This window comes from Hemitrygon akajei, chromosome 12, assembly GCF_048418815.1.
Source record: "Hemitrygon akajei chromosome 12, sHemAka1.3, whole genome shotgun sequence".
NCBI lineage: Eukaryota > Metazoa > Chordata > Chondrichthyes > Myliobatiformes > Dasyatidae > Hemitrygon > Hemitrygon akajei.
The window spans coordinates 98,056,023-98,077,853 of NC_133135.1; the positions used below are offsets into that span (position 1 = coordinate 98,056,023).

The 21,831-nt window shown below is 44.9% G+C and overlaps 1 protein-coding gene across 2 annotated transcripts; it reads right to left on the reverse strand.

Annotated features, from left to right (window-relative positions):
* Positions 1-4,121: 4,121 nt before the first annotated feature.
* Positions 4,122-14,570, reverse strand: LOC140737313 (glutamine synthetase, mitochondrial). Of its 2 annotated transcripts, XM_073063742.1 has the most exons (8): positions 14,414-14,553; positions 14,102-14,194; positions 13,511-13,685; positions 12,240-12,401; positions 10,912-11,058; positions 9,150-9,277; positions 6,477-6,676; positions 4,122-5,569 (listed from the first exon to the last, which is right to left on the reverse strand). In XM_073063742.1, exons 2-8 carry the CDS (start codon positions 14,177-14,179, stop codon positions 5,251-5,253), a joined length of 1,209 nt encoding a protein of 402 aa, XP_072919843.1. In that variant the 5' UTR covers positions 14,180-14,194; positions 14,414-14,553; the 3' UTR covers positions 4,122-5,250. The 2 variants fall into 2 exon arrangements, with proteins under 2 accessions (XP_072919843.1, XP_072919844.1); XM_073063743.1 differs by lacking the exon at positions 14,102-14,194 and having other exon boundaries at positions 14,414-14,570.
* Between the last annotated feature and the right edge of the window lie 7,261 nt (positions 14,571-21,831).

Genomic DNA, 21,831 nt, shown 5'->3' on the forward strand with positions numbered 1-21,831 from the left:
TGCTGTACTACCTTCTTACAAACAACTACAGCTGGCTCCTGCCATCCACTCCAGCTCTGACAGCCTCCTGACGACCCTGAGGCTGCAGCTTTGTTTCTGATCTGACTGGCCAGATATCCGGTCCCGAGAAGCAGGATGTGCCACTAAGATACCCCGGCTTTGCCCCGTTGCTTGGCCAAGACATGGCCAGCAAGGACTTCAGCTGTTACGCATGTCACTGGTGGAAACGCATCTGTGGAAGACTGGATACAGTACTGGTCTCATAATTTGAGGGTGGATGTAACCATGGAGACATAGGAAAAAGTGTTTCAATCTGGAGCATCGCAATACAAAGGCAATTTGGCCCACAGTATCAACTTATGCGATACTGTGACTCACTTTATCTTGCCGTGGACACTCAGTTCTAAACTCTTTGTCTTTATCCCCACGCACTCCTCTCCAGCAGAGCTAGATCATAATGGTCCTGATTTCCTGCAGTTCCAATTCATATCTTTACTTTTCTGAGTCACCGCGGAACACGGCAGGAAGAAGCTCCTGCCACCAGACTCTGGGGAATGGTTTCAAGGTCAGTGATTCTCCTTCAGACCAGATCCCTTGGCACTGCCTCGGCGTGTTGTTTCTTTTTATAAACAGGAGAACAAAAGTTAAAGTAATGTGACTCACAAGGATAAGGCTTATCAACAGCGTGTAGCGGGTGAATGCATTCTATCAATTATCAACGTAATACAGCACACAGGAGGATCTCAGCGGGTCAGGCAGCATCTGTGGAGGGAAAAGCTCAGTTGACATAAGTTGATACTTTTCATCAGGACTGGAAGATGAAGGTGAGAAGGAGGAGTGGGGCAGGACACAGAGGTGTATAAGATGATGAGAGGCATTAGAGGTGTATAGAATGATGAGAGGCGTTGATCGTATGGGTAGTCAGAGGCTTTTTCCCAGGGCTGAAATGGCTAACATGAGAGGGCAGTTTTAAGGTGCTTGGAAGTAGGTACAGAGAAGATGTCAGGGGTAAGTTGTTGTTGTTTTTTTGTTTTTTTTACGCAGAGTGGTGAGTGCATGGAATGGACTGCCAGCTGATATGATTGTTTTTTCTAAGTCTCTTAAAAGACCCTTAGAAAAAACAGAGGGCTATGGGTAAGCCTAGTAATTTCTAAGGTAGGGACATGTTCGGCACAACTTTGAAGGCCGAAGGTCCTGTATTGTGCTGTAGGTTTTCTATGTTTCTTTGATAGGTGGGTCCAGGTGAAGAGGGTAGATATAATGTTAGAATCTGGCACGTGACTAGTGGAAGTGACAAAGGACTGAAGAAGGTGGAATATGATAGACTTCTCCCACTTCCTTCATAAATCAACTCTCCATCTTCCCTTCATATCAGATTTTCTCATCTTTATCCTTTTTCACTTCCATCTCTCACCTCCCAGCATCTGACATCATTCTTATTTTTCACTGAGGTTGGATTAGATTACAACCAGAGGTCACGGGTTAAGGGTGAAAGGGGAACATGAGGGGAAATTTCTTCACTCATAGGGTTTGGAAAATGTCCATGCAAGCTCGATTTCATCATTTAAGAGAAGATTGGATAGTAGGGGGTATGGAGGGCCTATGGTGCTGGTGCAGGTCATTGGGATAAGACAGTTTAAATGGTTCTGCACAAACTAGATGGGCTGAAGGGACTGTTCCTGTGCTGTACTTCTCTGTGAGTCTCACTTTCTCCTCCACTTGCCTTTTACCCTCTTCATAGGTCTACCTATCAGCTGCTAGCTCTTGCCCCAACCCTTTTGTACTGCCTATCTTCCAGACCAGCTAAGAGGGCTCAATCTGAAATGTAGATTGCCCCTTTCCCTCTTTGGTTATGCTGCCCAACCTGCTTAGTTCCTCCACACCTTTTGTGTGTTGCTCCGGTTCCAGCATCTGCCATCATTGTTACCTCAGTCTCTTGAAACTCTAGTCAGACAGTGTGAGCTTACCCACTGGCTAGCGATTCACATGCATTGTTAAAGGAACCACAAGTGGGGGGGAGGGGGGCATTGAGTCTGCTGCCCCATTCATCATAAGCACAACTGATAGCTATTTTTCTTCTCTTGTCCCATAATATGCAGATATTTACCAATTCCTGTTTGATCTCAGTGACTGAGCCTCCACAACCCTCTGGGGCAGAATTCAAAGACTCACCAAGCTCTGAGTGAAGGTGCCAGCCCAGCTCTTATTCTGAGACTTGCCTCCTGGCAAACACCCTCCCTGGATCCAGCCTATGGAACTAATTTACCAGTTTCAGTGAGGTTTTCTTTCCCCCTCATTTCTCAAAGCTCTAAAGCTGTTTGATGCATGGTCATTGGGAAACCATTCATCTTGGAATCCATACAACTGATGCTGGAAATCTGAAATAAGATCCTGCTCAGCAGGTTGGGAATCATCTGCAGAAAAAGATGATGATTTCTGGAGGGTCTCTCCACAGGTAACAGGAAGGACTGTCCAACATGTGAAGTCTCCATGGATATAGGAGAGAATTTCCTCCATGCAGAGAGGCTGTCCAGTTCCTCAGCTCACGATCCAGTTTTACGTTCTACCAGGACTGGAGTCTTGGGGAGGGAGGGTAGTGCAAACTGCTAGTTTTCATGGCCTGTTGATTCTCAATTTCTTGAAAACATCCCGTGTTTCTCTCAACACTGGGTGTTGCCAGGGTCCGGCTGGCTACAGAATACGAGTTGATATGGCTATCATGGTAATCCCCACGTGCCTTCAAGCTGCAGACACAACAGTGGATCAGAACAGCAGCTTGAAGGGCAGCCCGTCCCCGGGTTAGGGTGAGTGTTTCTGTCAGTTTTTGCCGGAGGGGTGCTCTGGAGTTTAGTGACTAGTTTCAGTCGAGTGAGGGGGACAATCTTGCTGCACACTCAAATGCAATCACCATTAGTTTGTAGCTAACTTGGCACCAGGAAGTTCATAACAAGCAGCAACCAAACCTGTGGGTGAAGACAGGAGGATAATTCCACATCCGTAACACCCATATAATTCTTGCTAGCTTTGTTAGCATTAGTGTTAGTTATTATCGTGCCCAGTGTCACCTTTCCTAGCCAACTTTCATTAGGCAAACAATACATTCCATTATGCATCTGTGTACATTTGATATAGTGCCATATAATTAGTACGAATCAGGCCATTGCATTTGCCAACCCCCCCACCCTTGCAAAGGTCATTCTGCAGGGAACCATCTAGCACTGCTCCGCCATGGTGTTTCCTGTTGAAGGGTGCCCCCGCCCCCCCACCTCCCAGAGGACTTCAGCACAGATCAGTGAAAGATCCACACCAAAATCATGTTAGAAGTGGTACCGGCAGGAAGGCCGCCAGGCTCTAAGTGCTTGTATAGTTTGGAGGATCTGTGTGTTTAGTTCCCTCCACAATTCACAGGAGGTGCATTGGCAGCATTTTATCAACCATGGTTGTCAGCACCTCAGTTAGAACATTATATCAGGTTCAGCCTACTGCAAAAGCAGTAAACTACTTCCCACTGAGAGCTGAGAGCAATGTTTGGCTTATTACTCACTGTGTATGGCACCCACCACTCCATTAGCAAACACGATCAGGATCTTGACCTGAAAGTGTTGCAGGCCAAGTGGTTTACAGGCTCTTACCACACATTACTTGAGCTGCAATTCCTATCACTTTTAACGTCAAATGTAAACAGCTCCTTGGGGGGGGGGGGGGGGGGTTGAAAGAAAATATCAGGGATAATGCGATCTTTTACATCTCCATGTGTTGCACTGCAACACAGCTGCAAGTTTGAGGGAAGAACAGCAGGTGCTGATAGGACGAGGTGCATTTGTGAGAGAAAACACCCTCTAAAGCCCCAGAGGTGGCCTCAGCCAAAGCGTGAGGGCTAACACTGAGCACGCGTCCCACGTAGACCAACGTTGTTTTGAGAAGACAGTACCAGCAAAAGTGACAAAGACACTTAAAGCACCCAGTCAGCATTCAAGTGTAAATTACTTGAGGCCTGTGTTGGACAGTAAGCAGGCATGAAGCAAATACACTAACACAGCCTCTTTCTTACATGTGTCCAGGCTCAGTGTGGGGCACAATCAACATAAGACTCACTTTGCAGATTTGATTCAGACATGACGTGATTAAAATCCACTTTACTCAATTTTAGCAATGACAATTCAAAATACAAGACTGAGATAGCAATTTAAAAAAGTTCAATTAAAAAATCTACAGCAAAGTTGAACCCTGAAACAAATCTGTACCATTAAAATACCGTTAAAAAGACATCAATGCTTACAGCATGCTTCAGAAACTGACAAAAATGTAGAACTGGGAATTATTCCCTGTACATATAACTCACAGGGATTACAGAAAAACTTGGAAATAATTTTTTACAACTGAACTTTTCCCTATAATGTCTTAATATTATCTAGAAAAAGTCGAACAACTCACAATGGACAATCACATATTGGTTACCAACATTAATTCCTTCCTTTGAAAAATAGAATGCACAATTAGTGTCACAGCCCAACTTTACAAATATTTGTTAAACAATACCCCATCCACAAATCTCCCCTTCTCCTCATCCGGAGAATAGCCAAGCACATTTGATATTTGAAGGAATCATCCTCAGGACAAGTGAAGTCATTAAATGCAAGGCATCACTAAGAATGCTCCAGAACTTTCTGCAATACCGTTATATTATCTGGCCAGACTGTACCAGGTTGTTACTGTACAGATACTTCTTCCTCCCAGAGCACTAATGGAATTGGTTATCATAATTTAACAGCCACCAGCCAGCCATTTTGTAGAACCTCTTCATGCACTGCAGAAAATTTATCTGAAGAAAATGCCAACTATCATTAAAACTTAGTAAAACTGTGCACCCTAGAGTATTAGTATTACTGTGGATCAGTATAGATCCAAGAGACTTTCTTTTAGTAGAGAAAGTGTCACTCAACCAAAAAATATTAATGTTGTATTATAATAAAAAAGCCCTGCTTTAATATCAAAGTTGACTGTATTAAATTACAGGTTATTGTCCATGTGAAGTTGACCAGTCAACTCAAAGATCTATCTTCAACTGTTCAAGATAAACAGCTTTGATATCTTGTCCACATACGATCCTTGCCTTCCAGATAGATACAGAAAAAATGATGTTCAGAAATTTAAATCAAACCAACACCTCCCTCCCCTTCCCCTCAGCACCTGGACAGTATAGGAGAGTTCTGAGGAATTCAATGCCACAGATGCCAGGTCCATTCTGCTTTAGTTCTTGTACTCAACAGGCACATCACCAGTTTCATTCAATAGGCATGTACGGACCAATGCTTCAGTGACTGCATAGGGGTCACAATTGGCAGACGGACGGCGGTCTTCAAAGTAACCTTTCTTGTCTTGGCCAACAGAACGAGGTATGCGGATGCTGGCTCCCCTGTTGGCAACTCCAGCCGAGAACTCGTTAATATTGGAAGTTTCGTGGTAGCCCGTCAGACGCCTGGCATTGTCCAACCCTCCCTTGGGATCATAGGCACGGATGTGGTACTGATGCCTCTTGCCGAGTTTTTCAATGCATTCCTCAATGAATCTAAAGGAAAGAATAGTTTTACTGCTGTGTGCCAACTTGAATGTACAGGAGCACAAGAAGCTGCAGAGAGCAGTAGACATAACCCAATAAATCATAGTCGTGACCCTCCCCAGGAGGCACTGCATCAAAGCAATATCCAAAGATCCTCACCATCTGGCTGATACCATTTTTTTACAGCTACCAACATAAACAGGAGGTACAGAAGCTGGTAGATCCACATCTCCAGGCTCAGAAACACAATAGCATAGAGGTTAGTGTGGCACTATTACAGCTCAGGGTGTTCTGCAGTTTGGAGTTTAATCCCACATGTGGAATACACCAGTTTCCTCCTCTAGCTTCCTCTCACAGTCCAACAACGTACCAGTGAGTGGAAAGTGGGGCTGGGATTAGGTCAGAGTTAAAATGGTAGGTCGCTGGTGGCCAGAAGTTCCTTGCTGTATCTCTAAATTAATAAAATCCTACTTCCCTTTGATTCTTGAAGCCCCAATCAAGGGAGCTTAGCAACAGTATGTCCACTTTGCACCAAAACAGACTGGTGCTTTGTTCCAATTGTAGTCCTTAGTGTAAACACAATGTTTAAATTTATTTTCATGTGAATGCTGCTTATCTAATGCTTGGTGTCTGATGACGCTGCTAAGTTTTATTGCCTCCATGGACTTTTGCCTATGATAATGAATTGCACTGAGTTTTGAATTGAATCTTCCTTCAATTGAGACTGAACTTGCAACACCAACCTACCATCAAAGGAGATAATTCATATTTTCGTACCAGTAAGGACGCACCAGTTGGGTAAAAGTAATCTCACCATAACCTCCCCCCCCCACCTCACTTGAGTACAGCAAGGTTAGAATGTGAAGGGTTCCCCCATTTCTGCTTCAGCCACTCAGCCCCATGGTGTAATACTCACTTCAACCCGCCTTCTTCCCGCATCGTCTTGGTGCTGAAGTTGGTGTGGCAGCCAGCACCATTCCAGTTACCAGGTATGGGCTTTGGGTCAAAGCTGGCAATGATGCCAAAATCCTCACACACCCTGTGCAGAATGAATCGTGACATCCACAAGTGGTCACCCATGTCAATGCCTTCACAGGGCCCAACTTGGTACTCCCACTGTAATAAAGTCAAGGTGTATAGATTAGTTCGAAAGCAAGAATTCAGTGCCCAGTGCTGCATTGTAGCAACTACAAAGTTCCAACTTTATTGTCAAGATATTGTTTTAGAGATGGTTCATCCATATTCCTAGCAATGCACACATTATCGAGGACCCCATTACAACTTTGATTTCCGAGTTGCAGTCACTCAGGACAAAGACCCAATGATGGTGCACATTTAGGGTGGTCTTGATGACCAAGACATCAGTAACACTTCACTCATTAAAATGGAAAAGAAATGTAGAGATTTACAACAATGCTCTCACAGGCCCGAGTTATATAGTGAGGTTGGGCAGGTAGGGATAGCCCAGGAAATTATAGACCAGTGAGTCCAGTGATTAGTCAGCATGGTTGTGCCTTACGAGCCTGATTGAATTTTTTTTGAGGATGTGACCAAACACATTGATGAAGGTAGAGTCGTAGATGTAGTGTGTATGGATCTCAGCAAGGCAGTTGATAAGATACCCCATGCAAGGCTTATTGAGAAAGTAAGGAGGCATGGGATCCAAGGGGACATTGCTTTGTGGATCCAGAACTGGCTTGCCCACAGAAGGCAAAGAGTGGTTGCAGATGGGCAATATTCTGCATGGAGGTCAGTGACCAGTGGTGTGCCTCAGGGATCTGTTCTGGGACCCCTACTCTTTGTGATTTTTATAAATGACCTGGATGAGGAAGTGGAGGGATGGGGTAGTAAATTTGAGGCTTCTTCCCAGGGCTGAAATGGCTAGCACGAGAGGGCAGTTTTAAGGTGCTTGTAATTAGGTACAGAGGAGATGTTAGGGGTAAGTGTTTTTTTTACGCAGAGAAACAAACGTGCGTGGAATGGGCTGCCACCAGCGGTGATGGAGGTGGAAGCAATAGGGTCTTTTAAGAGACATGGAGCTTAGAATAGTGGAGGGCTATGAGTAAGCCTAGGTAGTTCTAAGGTAGGGACATGTTCGGCACAGTTTTTTGGGCAGAAGGGCCTGTGTTGTGCTGTAGGTTTTCTATGTTTCTCATTCCTTGGAATGTAAGAGACTGGGGGTGACCTTGTAGAGGTAAAATCTGAAGGGTAGAGACAGAGTGAGCACAAGCATTTCTCAGGGAAGGAAAACAGTTAATTCATTGTGTTTTTGCACCTCAGTCTCATTTACTGTTTTAATGAAACCCCCGACAAAACACTAATGCATCTGACTCCACTGAACCAGCCACACAAATACCCTGGCCACAGCAGATCAGAGGCTGGGGATCCTGTGTCCAGTGAGATCCCATGGTACAAATCAGGAGTGTGGTACAAATGTCTGGGTGAACACAGCTCCAACAACTCGAAATCTCACCATGCAAGCAGGTCACTTGATTTGGCACCCTAATAATCCCTGGCATACACCCTCCTTCCTTCCACCAGCTGCACTCACCGGGTTACTCTAATAGCACCACCCAAACCCATCAACAGAAGGCTAGCCAGTGCAGGGAAGCACTACTGCTTGCATGGTCCCCTTTCAAGTTGTAGACACCCCCCCCCCCCCCACCCCGTCACACTAGGAAAAATATCGGTTAACTCTCATCATTGCATCTAAATAGAACTCTCTCCCAACAGCATTTCCCCAATCATATGGTTTAAGTCCTGCACCAGGGACAACCATAAAATTCCAAGCAGTGCGGAAGAAGCATTGTCAAACCTTCCCTTAGGATTAGAACTCATGCATTTGTCAGTTCATCTCCTTCCCTGCGAGATGGAAACTTCGTATTTCTACATGGGCAAACCCAGCCAATCACACCCCAAAATCTATCAATGGCATTTACAAGTACTGTAACACTAAAATTACTGCAGCAACTCAGTAAGCGGGAAAGTAATTGCTGACATTTTGGGTCAACACCCTGCATCAGATTTAAAAACTGTGCATCTCTAAACTTCCTGCATCGTGGCTTGTATCCCTGAGCATACTGGCACCATGATCGTCAACGGCAACTTCACTAAAGTAACCCAATCACTCAGAAATCAGTTCTAAATTTTGCCCCGCTTCAGAACGCCACCTTCCTTTCAGTCCTTGAGCAATGTTGGTGGCAGCTCAGTACATCGTAACAACAGAACACTCCGGCAAAATAATACTAATGTCGTCCGAAAATCAATGTTTGAATTCACAAATCCACGTAGGCATGTGCTGAACTATGGCCTCTTGCAACCTCTGCCTGTTCAAGTTCTCTCCCTGTTGCTGCCTGTTCATTTTCTGTCCACTTACCACAGATCCATTCCTAGAACGTCATCCGAGTGGGAAACATAATGCTACAATTTAGCAAACTAAACAAAAAAAGTTGAAAACATAATTTTAATACAATTGACTACACTGATTCTTTCCACACCTCTTCAAAACCATTAGCACTCTGATATCTCCACAAAGCACCTTCCTTTATCAGTTCATTAAGGAATGATTACCAACCACATCTCATCTTACCTGTGAAGCCATAACCTCAGCGTTTGTTCCAGAGATGTTAATTCCAGCATAGAGGCAGGCTCGGTAATGGGCCTCTACAATGTCACGCCCATATGCTTTGTCTGCACCGACTCCACAGTAGTAGGGCCCTGTAAGACAGACAGATAGCAATTAAAAAACAGGAATAGAAGCTAAACCTTTTAAAGAGATGGATGTCATTGGTAGTGTCAGCATTATTACTGATCCTCAAATGCCCTTGGGGAGTTTGGAGTGCAGCCATATTCTTGGACTGCTGCTAGCCTTCTGATGAAGGCGTTGCCACAGTACTGCTGAGGTGAGAGTTCTAGGCTTGAACTGAGAGATGATGGAGGATTTTCAGATCAGGGTGGTATATGCCCTTTGGAGAGAAACACAGGTGGTGGTGTTTCAATTCACTTGCTGTCCTGTGCTTCTCGATGGTGGGGGGGGGGGGGGGCTTTAGATTTGGGAGGTGCTATCCAAGAACAAAGAATGTAACTGCAGAACATTTTGTAGACGGTTGATAAAGTGGTGAAGGAAATTAATATGGTCCGTATAGTGAGGAGCAACTGAGTGCTGCACCCCACTCCCAGCTTTTGCCTTCTGGACAGTCTTAGGGTGTCAGGACACAAGACACTCACCTGTCTCTCATTTGTGGCCAATCCAGCTTTCTAATCACTGTCGAACCCCAGGATATCAATGGAGAACTCAGTGATGGAAATGGTTGGTTGGCACCAGGCACAAAGGTCAATTATCAGTCCACACTTCAACATTGTCTTGCTGTGTGCAGACAAGTTGTGAGTGGAACAGAATTTTGAACAGCTATAACATCCCCACTTCCAATCTTCTCATGGATCTCAATATGGCCATCAGAACCTCCTATGTGATGTTCTGGGTCCGGGATAATTTGACAACCACCTTACTCCGTACAAGGTTTGATTCCAACCACTTGCATTTTCCCTTTGATGCTCACTGACCAGGATGTCTCGACACCACACAGCTCTGCAGTTCAGAACAATTTCTTCTAGACACCAGAACCACAGTTTGAGACCCTTAAAGACGTACAGGGCTGGAGTAATTTTGCAGGACCCGTTTTCAGTAGTGCTGATAGTGGCCTGTTTGACTTTTATTCTTGTCCTGATTTAAAGCAACTGGTCGGACCACTGCAGACTACAATAAACATCTCATACAGTCCTGACTGGTAAAAGATCGCGTACTTCCTTCCTCAAAAGGCAGGGCTGAACCTAGTGGTTCCTTGTGTTTTTACTAACCAAAGTTACAACATGTGCTCTCATGCCTGGGTTGTTAGGCTGTCCCCAGATAACAGATTCTATTTTACAACCAACTGTCACCATAAATCAGAAATACACTCAATATGGTAACCACTTCTCCAGTATTGCAATGGTTGACATGAAAAGCACATCAGGCTGAAAATAGCAATTACTAAATGGAAAAAAACACTCAAAACTTTTTGCTCATCATATAAACAAATGCATGCATGTACATTTTTGAATTTATGGAAACAAGTTCATTTGTTGGGATGCCCACAGATCAGATGTTCCTAACTTGGAAACAGCCTGAAACTTAACCACTACAGTAATAATGCATAGAAAGTCATGTAAGCCCTTCAGCTGATCGAGTCCAAGCGGAATAAGCACTATTTACCCAATCCCATTTTGCCCTCCCACACGCTGGGCAATACAAGGTCTTACTACCAGCATCACTAACATTTTTCTAAAACACGGGATTGAAAGTGATAGCACACCTTGTGGTCCAGGAAAACCATTGGAAGGCCATCCGAACGGGTGCCCATCTGTACCCAGCAAAGTATACTCCTGTTCCATCCCAAACCAGGGGATCTGGTTCGAAATCATAGACATGATTTTTTGACAGGAATTTCTAAGATTACTTTCTGTAGAAAGAAACAACAGGTTGTAACATCAATTATGTAACATTTCCCCTCAAAAGAAACTATTTAGTATTAGTTGTGGCAAACACAAAGGGCGACAAAGGACAGAAATCCTGGACGGATGTAATGTGGCTGATTCTACTGACCCCATTATAGCAGAGACAGAAGAAATTCACCAGGACGTTGCCCAGATTGGGGAGAAGCTGGCTGACTGAGGTTGCTTTTGCTGGAGATTCAGAGGCTGACAGGAGGACTGATAGAAATAAATACTAAAGAGATATACACAAGATAGAATAGTTTACCCCAGGACAGAAATGTCAAATGGTACTAGGAATAGGTTTTGGGTGAGAGGGGGTATGTTTAAAAGAAATGAGTGAGGCAAACGTGTGTTTTTTAAATCTACAGAATGATAGGAGGCTTGGATGCACTTGGAAGGTGGTAGAAGCAGACATGATAGCAACATTTAAGAGGCATTTAGACAGACATGCATCAGCAGAGCATGGAGACCATATCTGGTTTAAATTGGCATTGTGGTCAGCTCTACAAGTTGGGCTGACCAGTCTAAAATTCTATGCTCTGCATGTTCTAATCAGGGTACTGAACAGAGAAGGATATGCAGAGATAAAATTTACAGGGCGACAGGAAAGGTGACCGAAGAGACTGCTTCAATTGGTTGGTTCAGTACAATCCTATGCCTTTCAAAGTAAAACTTTCAACCAAAGTAATTTCACAGGAACAGCGTCAACTGAGTGGGCAATTCAGGTCTAACAACATGAGAAGTGGATCCCAAAGCCTTGAGGGGGCATTAATGGGGCAGAATGGATTCAGGGGATCAGGGAATGTCTTAGCCTTTATAGAAAGGGAATGAAGGTCCGAGCCTGAAGGACATTATGTTATGAATGACAGCTTAGGAAGGTTGGTTCCACGAAAAGTACATCAGTAGTTGAGTGCAGCTGAGAGTGAGAAGAGTGGTCAATAAGAACTTGTCCTCATCCACTATCGAGTACCTCTAACCCAATGTCACTTCCTTTCATTTACAATTAGCAAACAAGTGAGAGCATAAAATCTATGCCTGGATTAACAGACTCAGAACGAGCAGGGCTTCAGGGCGAGAGATAATTGGGCGGCACCAGCAAAATGGAAGATAGTCCGAGTGGCCTTGCAACTCGCTACGCCTTCCATACCTGCTGGCTTCCTGTTGTACTTGAGGACTTCGCACAGCACAAGCTTGTTTGGATCCCGACGGAAGGGGTCCCGGAATATGGCAGACGGAATCAGGTACATGTCGCTATTGGATCCCTCCGACTGATAGGTACTGGAGCCGTCGAAGTTCCACTCCGGCAGATCTGAAAAGGGACAAAAGTGTTACAGAAAGCAAACGTGATGCAAAAGACAAAGTTTTCCAGCTCAAAAGAAAGGACCATTCAGACAACAAAGCAAACTCATGAACAGCAACTCACACTGTCTCAGTACATCATGTGAAGGAGCCTGGAGGCAGCGTGAGCACAAGTATTATGCGTTTGAAGCGTATGAAGTCCATAGCAGTGGAAAATTGCTCTAAATGGTTTCATCCCCCACCAACCACCTCCCTACCCCATGTCATATTTACCTATCTTACGTGCAAATAATTAAAACTCCATAGTGAACTTTTTGAGACAGACCATTGCCTTCAACCAGGGGTCTCCAAAGCAGACAACTGCAACAATCACATTGCCCAGTCTAGGGGAAGATAGCCAACCATGTCTGCTGCAATAGAAACATTTGCAATGCAATTTTAGTAAAATTGTGATGCAGGCAAAAATAACTGCAATTTCACACCTTGCACTGAAACAGTGCATTTACTCCACAGACATGGACTAAAGAACCTGTGAGACAAGGCACAAAAAGCACGGACTGGAGAGTCATGTCACACTTGGCACCATGCGAAATGGCAGTGTTACTGTGGTGATTGCAAGGGTCACCATAGCAAGGCTGACACGCTTCATTCATTACAGCACAGCCGATTTTTCTTTAAAATTTCTCAAAAAAAGCAGAGCTCCAGCTGGATTTAAACTGGCTCCAAGCCAAAGCATCACTCCAGTGTTTACATTAGGAATAATTGGGAAGCCATGCAGTCCAGATTCCAGGAGTTAAATATTCCGGTACCAGGGCCCGGGGAAGGCACACCACTTCATACCCAGAGAGTCTCCCGAGGACAGTGGCCGGTCAAGCAGAGGAAGTCCGGGCGCAGGGTGAGAGACCAGCAAGCTGAGCAGAGGCACAGGAGGGCGAGAAATGAGGCAAATGCAAGCAGGCAGCTCGAGCAGGACCCAAAACACACATATCTACCAACTGTGGGGGCAGTTCAACGAACAGGGGTATGGAATGGATTCAAGATAATGGTGAGTGTGTGTGTGTGTGTCTCCTACCTGGGGGGCTACTGGCCGGCGTATCTGGGGAGAGGGATTGGACCTACCAGCAATGGTCTTGGGCTCCTGATCCAGGGTTCTGGTCTTGCAGCGTACCGCTTCTCCCGTGCCGTCGATCCAGATGTACATGGCCTGCACTTTGCCGTCCTGTGGCAGCTCCATGTAGTTCTTCTTGACCATCTTGTTGAGGCTGGCACTGGCTGAAGTGGCCATCTTGTAGGTCTGCAGGGGAAAGAAGGCAGACTGGTGAGCCTCCCTCCGGGGGTGGGGGCAGGAGGGCGCACGCCGGCCGGCCAACAAAGAAACTGAGGGGGAGGGGGCCGGCTGCCGGCCGGCTCCGCTGTGCGAGGCTGCGGTCAGTCCTGCACGGCACCGGCTCGGGGGACCAGCGCCGTACATGCACCCCCAGCAACCCAAGCATGCAGTCCACCCCGACCCATCTACACCGGACGCGACTCATTTCTGGCTTCACCCTGATCAATCCCGCAATCATTTTCCTGGCCGCACTCTTGATCAAACCCGCAAATTAAATTCCTGGATCACACCCTGCCATGCAAATCATGCATGCCTCCCCCCGCCACCAAGCGACCGATTTTCACAAGATCCCTAACGTCTATTTGGACTGAACATCAACCTACATGTTGATTCCGCCATATCGTCGGCTTGCTATTACCGATTTTTTTTACCAGAAACAGGACACATCGAGAGATCCGCATCTTTCACCAAAAATACTACAAAACAAAATTCCCAATTATTACAAGTACATGGGCTTTTTAACCGGTAAAAGCGCCGACCCAAAATAAAGGCATCGATAAAACAGGCAAAGTAGGAGCTAGTAACTCCTGCAGAGAGGCTCAGGTTGTTCAGCTGCTGTCTGCTCCCCTGAGATGGGGGGGGGGGGGGGGAGAAAGAGAGCCACTGATCCCAGTAGTTGCCCGTGACGACTGTACCTTTAAACTTGCAGGAACTGTTCACTCTTCAATTCACCCTTGCAGCTTTTCATTCGGCTGCCGTGCAAACGGTCCTGGCAGTTGCATTTATAACATACAGTCCGGGGTTCTGCCCAGGTGATGCCAGGATGTGATGCTGTGTCGGGCCAGCCCTCGTGCTGCGATCATTGGTGGTGGTTAGACTCTGGGAGTTGCTAGTACCTCCCCTCCTGGCTGCGGTTTCTCTGTTCCCCTCATCCCCCCATCCCCCTCCAGCTTCCTTCCCCTCCCCTCCCCTCCGCTGTGCTTCCGATTCGTAGAAATTTCTGCGACCAAAGGGCCCTTGTTATATTGCACAAGATGCTGAAATAGAACACGTAGATTAGCATCTGGGCAAAAGCAAGAAAAGCTGAACTCGTCCCACTCCGGGGTCAGAAAGTGCGGTGATTTTCCTTTTCCCCTGTTGCAAAGGTGAAGACAGTCTTTGCAGAACCCTGTTACTTCTCACATTTGGCCCGGAATTAAATTAGTCCCAAATATTAGTTGCACAACATCATGTGAAGCGTGCATTGTTTGTGAAACATCACCCTCCCTCCCCAAGTTTGGGCCGGAAGCATTCGCACGGTGTTATTTTTAATTTGAAACTTCAGTTTTGAACAACAATTCCTAGCACTGGCAGAATATCCTGAGCACTTGAGTTTATTTAAAATAATCCGTTGCGGTTTAAATCCGCAGCGTGTAACTCTCGTTCAGTAATGCAACTGATTTCGTGGAAATAGATAAGAGGATTGCGGTGTTATAAATCAAATGCACTCGGATCACGGATGGGGGAATTCATTTGGGTTTCCTGTCCCTCAGAACCTGACTTATTAGCATAGCTGTCGTTTAAGTGATCGCCTGCCGATCGCGGCCCTCCTCCCCGTTGCCTAAGTGCAGTTTTGTCGGAAGTGCTGTCTTCTGATTAACTGTCAAACTCTTCTGCGATTAAGGTCTGTATAATTATTACTTTGCAAACTTCACTGCGATCAACTGGCCTGACTTGAACCCTCTTAACGACGCTGGTAAATTCAGGCACTCTTAAAATTATATTTATTACTGACCTGTCTGATATGAGATCCGCTGTTTTGAGGCAGCAGAACGGTGCAAAAATATAAACATTATTATAAACTACAAAAATAAATAGTGCAAGAAAAATATCAAGGTAGTGTTCATGGATCAATTAATCAGAAATCAGATTGCAGAGGGGAAGAAGCTGTTCTGTATCACTGAGGGTGGGTCTTCAGGCTTCTACACTTCCTACCTAATGGCAGGTTGCAAGAAGAAGTATTATCCCAGATGGTGTATAATAGTCAAAATGGTTGTTGTGGCGGGTCTAGTGTGGTGGGTAGTGCTTGTCACTCTCACTTTCAGCTTCCACCGCTGGCTAGCAGTTTCACGAAAAGGAGAGCTGAATGTGTAAGTCTCTCCCTGCCAGTATGTAGCCTCTCCAACAGCAAGCCTCATGTCATGCCTCCTCACTGGCGACACAGAAACTGAACTCCTTTCAGACTCGGGCTGGAACTACAGAGGACGGGGAGGAGGTCTGGCCCCTGCACATGTAGCACGCAGACCCACTGATGTGTTAGCACACCCTGGTGCTCGTGAACCAGATCCCCAGCTATGGGTAAATAGCCTCACTGCCTTGTGGGCAGCCTTGCGAGAGATGAAGGCTACGGGAGTAAATCCGGACAGAAAATCCAGAGCCCCTAAGAGCTGGATGGCACTGAACTCCTGCAGCCAAGCTGGTGCCAATCGTATTGTTTCATAAGCTATTCTTTGGACTACAATGGTGAGGCCGAGAGGGGGATCTTGGCGACAGGGCATCTCAGGATCTCCATACCTTCCACCTAGGCTTGTGAAGGTGATCATCATCCATTGTCCATTGAGACAGATGGATGCCAACCAATGGTATATAGTAATGGACAATACCTTTTCGAGGGTAGGAAAGGTTGTGCCCTTGATAGAAAGACTTGTGTCTACATCCTCTGGAGTTTTGTCATCCTGTGAGTTAGAACCTCCATACCAAGTTGTGTTGCCAACTATCCAAATGCTTTCCCACTGCATAGCTGAAGAAATCTGCAAGGGCCTTTGATAACGTATTGAATTTCCTCAAACTTCTAGTGCAGTAGAGCCTCTGACATGCCTTCTTCATGATTTCATTAATGTATTGGGCCCAGGAGAGATGATGTGAGATGTTGATGCCCAGGAACTTTGCTGCTGCTCACCCTTTCCATGCTAACCCCCCACCCCCCCAAGGAGAAGTTGCATGTGTTCTCCTGACTTCTCCTTCCTGAGATCTACAATCAGACTTTTGGGCTTACTAATGCTCAGTGTGAGGTGGTTGTTGTGATACCATTCAATCAGGCAACCCCTCTATCTCACTCCTGCATTCCTCCTTGTCATTTAAAAAAAAATCTCCAAGCCAAAAGCACATGCACACCTTTGACAAGGCAGGACAAATTGACGCCTTACCTGGATGGAGGTTTAGAAACCGAGACCAGTATCTTAGCATATAGGGTGAGGCACTTAGGAATGGACTGGGGAGGGTTTCCATCACATGGGAAGAAGGAAACCTTTGGAATTTTCTCCTGCTGTAGGAAGTAGACACCACATAGCTGAATATATTTAGGAAGGAAGTAGGTATATTTCTAGCCATAAAGGGAATTAGGATGTTGAGATAAGGTACAATATTGAAATCCATCAGCCATGATTGCATTGAAAGTGGGAGCAGTATTGAAGGGTGATTGTTCTGCCCTTTGTTTCTATTCTCCTTGTCTTTACTACAACAGATAATGTAGCTGGGAAGATTCCTACTGAATAATTGGCAGTCCAGTGTCTTGGGGGGATTGGGAGGGAGGTTGTGGAAGGTGCCAGTTAATCTTTCTCTTACTACCAAGCGAGTTCTTTCTCTATTGTGGGCAGCGAGTGAGCAGCAAGGATCTGCTACTTATAATGCCCTTTATGTCCAGCTCTGACCATCACAGAGCTTTCTACAGTCAGAAAAGGATATTTGGTGCAGGCACTTGTGATGCAGGAGCTGACTTTGGGCAGAGTTTGGTGTTGATGGGGGTTTGGGTAGTGGAGTGCAGGAGTAGATGTAAAATATTGAACCAGAAGAACCAAGGAAATTCCCATTTATCCTGTTGTTTAAGGGGATGAATATTCTGATTGTAACAATGGCTTCTCACCGAGTTTTCTGGGGGGTGTTTTGTGTTGGAGTATATCCAACGCTAAATACTCAAAGTCAACTGCACAAATTAATCTCCCACCTTTCTCATTTGGTAAGTGACAGCATTTTACTACGGAAGGTAAGAGGAGATGAACATGACAAAGTAATCAACTTCCTGCTGCCTGTACTGTACATAATCCTTATCTCTGTTCTCTGGGTATTCATGTATCTATACAACAGCTTTTCCAATGCCACCAGCACCCCTGGCAGCCAGCACTCTCTGTGCCTCTGCATTTTCCCTGTAAACTTTTCCCCCTCTCACCTTAGATGCATGACTTCTGGTACTTGACATTTCTACCCTGGGGAAAAAGATTATAGTTGTCTATCCCATCTGTGCCTCATCTTTTTGTAAACTTCTGTCCCCTCAGCTTCTGCCAACCCAGATGTCTGCTTTTGACAAATAGAAGTCAATTAGACAGACAGACGTACAGATAGTAGTCAGAGGGACAAAGACCGCATGCAGGCAGATGGGATTAGTTTGAATTGGCACAGGCATAGAACAGTACAGCACGGTGCAGGCCCCTTGGCCTATGATGTGCTGACCTTTATAGACCTGCTCCTCAATCAATCTAACCCCTCCCTTCCACACAGCCCATAACACACTGTTTTCCTTACATCCAAGTGTTTATCAAAAGTCTTTCCAGTGTCCCTACTATATTAGTCATTACCACCAGTCCTGGCAGTCAGTGTGTTCCAGGAACACAGCACTCTGTGTAAACAAAACTATCTCTGAAATCTCCCCCTAAACTTTTCAACACTCATCTTTAATGTATGCCCTACGTATTTGGTCATTGACACCCTGGACATAAGGTGCTGGCTATCCACTCATAAGCTATGCCTCTCATAATCTTATACATCTCTATCAGGTCACCTCTCATCCTCTGTCACTCCAAAGAGAAGAACCCTGGCTCACTCAACTTTTGCTCATAAAACACGGCCTCTAATCCAGGCAACATCCTGGTTAATCTCTGCACCCTCTCTAAAGCTTCCACATCCTTCCGAAAATGAAACAAACAGAACTGAACATAATAATGGTCTAACTAGAGCTTTATAGAGCTGGTACCTTATCTTGCAGCTCTTGAACTCAGTTCCCTGACTAATGAAGACCAGTACACCATACGCTTTAACCATCCTATAAACTTTGCAGAAACTTTGAGGGATCTCTGGACTTGGATCCCAAGTTCCTCTTTCCCTTTTCATGGTGGGCTGAAGAGCCTTTTCTGCTGCTGTACTGTCACAGTGTCATAGAGGAATATAGCACAGAAACAGGCCCTTTGGCCCATCTTGTCCATGCTTCTAGTTAGTCTAAGCTAGTCCCCTTTGTCCGTGCTTGGTCCATATCCCTCTAAGCATTTATTATCCATGTACCTGTCCAAACATTACAATTGTATTCGCCCCTACCACTTGCTCTGGTAGCTCATTCCATGTGCCCATCACCCTTCTGTGTGAAAAATTTGTCCCTCAGATCCTTTTAAACCCCAGTTTATGTAACAGGGCCGTGGACATGGAAAAAAACCTGATTTGATAACCTGCTTGCATCTGAATGGGTTTTACTGAGGTTATCCAGACTTCCCAAAAATGTAGTGTGCATGTTTGGTCAATTGGAATCTAATTATTTCTAGCTGCATTATGTGAATTACTGGCTTTATTTTTGGAGTTGTACTAAATACTGACAACACAAATCATGCACAGCAGGCAATTTTTGTAACTCCTCCTCTGGAGTCTGTCAGATAACCATGACACCATTGCCAGAGGCAAGATACCACCCCCCCCCCCCACCAGAGCCAAGATACCATCCCATCACCACTCCTCTATCCCTGAATCCTGGCTACCTTCATACCAAAATTATTTTAATATGTTCAAAGGTTTTAGTTTTACTGTGTTTGATATAGAACATTTCCATGAAGTTCACAGTGCAAATTCTTTTGCTGTAACTTGCAAGTGTCATAAAAGGGCTAAGTTCAGGCCAGTTGATGGCAGTGGAGGTATTGTAAGAAGTAATAAGAAAGTAGACAGATCTTAATCACAGCCTGCTGTGTACGGAGGATGGCAAACTCAGCAACAAACATCTGACACAAAATTGCTGGCCAGTCTTGTGATAATTTTCAGGATTTATTGATGTCATTGACCCACCAGCCTATACGTTCTCACAAAGAGTTATTCCTATTCCTGTTCCCTACCCACTTCCCCCATCTCCCCTCCCCTCTCGGTGCCGAAGTCCCATGCAGACTTGTTGAGTTACTGTCAAACGGAATCCGGATTCTTGCGAAAGGCAGTGCGTGAGTTTGATGCATTGCTGCCATCTGCAGGATTCCATGTCCTCTTCCGTGGAGGGGTTAACTATTCCACACTAGTGTCATCGCCAGCGACCTGGGACGTATCCATGTTTTTGATTATAACATCATAAGACCATAAGATATAGGAGCAGAATTAGGCCATTTGACCCATCAAGTCTCCTCTGCCGTTTCATCATGCCTGATCCAATTTTCCCCTCAGCCCCAATCTCCTGCTGCCTTCTCCCCATATCCCTTCATGCCCTGACCAATTAAGAATCTATCAACCTCTGCCTTAAATGTACCCAAAGACTTGGATTCCACAGATACACCACTCTCTGGCTGAAGAAATTCCTCCTCATCTTTTTCTAAAAGGATGACTCTCTATTCTGAGGATGTGTCCTCTGGTCTTATACTCTCCCACCATAGGAAACATCCTCTTCATATCCACTCTATTGGGGTCTTTCACCATTCAATAGGTTCAATGAGGTCACTCTTCATTCTTCTAAATTCTAGTGAATATAGGCCCAGAGTCATCAAACACTCTTCATATGACAAGTTTTTCAATCCTGGAATTATTTTTGTGGACCACCTTTGAACCCACTCCTTTCTACGATAGGGGCCCAAAACTGTTCACAGTACTCCATGTGAAGTCTCACAGTGCTTTATAAAGTCTCAACAATACATCTTTGCCCTTATATTCTAGTCCTCTTGAAATGAATGCTAACATCGCATTTGCCTTCCTCACCACAGGCACAAGCTGCCAATTAACCTCCTGCACAAAGACTCCCAAGTCCCCTTGCACCTCAGATTTTTGTATTTTCTCTCCATTTAGAAAATAGTCTACCCTTTCATTTCTTTTTTCAAAATGCATGACCATACACTTCCCAAAAGTTTATTTCATCTGCCAGTTCTTTGCCCATTCTCCTAACCTAAGTCCTCCTGTAGCCTCTCTACTTCCTCAAAACTACCTGCACCTCCAACCATCTTTATATCGTCTGCAAACTTTTCAACAAAGTCACCAATTCCATCATCCAAATCATTGACATATAACCTAAAAAGAATCAATCTCAACACAGACCCCACGGCACACCATTATTCACCGGCAGCCAAACAGAAAAGGCTCCCTTTATTCCCATTCCTTGCCTCCTGCCAATCAGTCACTGCTTTATCCACGCCAAATTATTTCCTCTAATGCCACGTGCTCATAGCTTGTAAAACAGCTTCATGTGTGGCATCTTGTGAAAGGCTTTCTGAAAATCCAGGTACACAACCTCATCCAATTCTTCCTTGTCTATCCTGCTTGATATTTCTTGAAAGAATTTTAACAGATTTGTAAGGGAAGATTTTCCTTTAAGGAAACCACATCTTCTCATTTGCTGAGGTCAAACTAACTGGTCTATAGTTTCCTTTTTTCTGCCTCTCTCCCTTCTTGAAGAGTGGAATGACATTTGCAATTTTCCAGTCTTCTGAAACCATTCCAGAATCTATTGATTTTTGAAAGATCATTACTAATGCCTCCACAATCTCGTCAGCCTCCTCTTTCAGGACCTTGGTGTGTACAGCATCTAGTCCAGGTGACTTATCTATCTTCAGCACTTTCATTTTCCCCATGAATCTTCTCCTTATTTATGGTAATTTCACATACTAAGACAGATGCAAAATACTCATTCAGTTTGTCTGACGTTACATTGTCCCCCATTACTACGTCTCCAGCATCGTTTTCCAGTGGTCCGATATCCATTCTTGCCTCTTTTTGCACTTTATGCATCTGAAAAAATGTTGATATTCTCTTTAATATTATTGACTAGCTTACTTTCATATTCCATCTTTACCTTCTTTTAGTTGTCTTCTGTTGGTTTTTAAAAGCTTCCCAATCCTCTAACTTCCCACTAATA

Coding starts and splice junctions, on each gene's coding strand:
- LOC140737313 (XM_073063742.1), bottom strand. CDS start 14,179: ATGCGGATCTCTCGATGTGTCCTGTTTCTGGTAAAAAAAATCGGTAAT. Junction 13,686..14,101: donor CGATATGGCGGAATCAACAT/GTAGGTTGATGT, acceptor TTTCCCCTGCAG/ACCTACAAGATGGCCACTTC. Junction 9,278..10,911: donor TGGTTTTCCTGGACCACAAG/GTGTGCTATCAC, acceptor TCTGTCTTACAG/GGCCCTACTACTGTGGAGTC.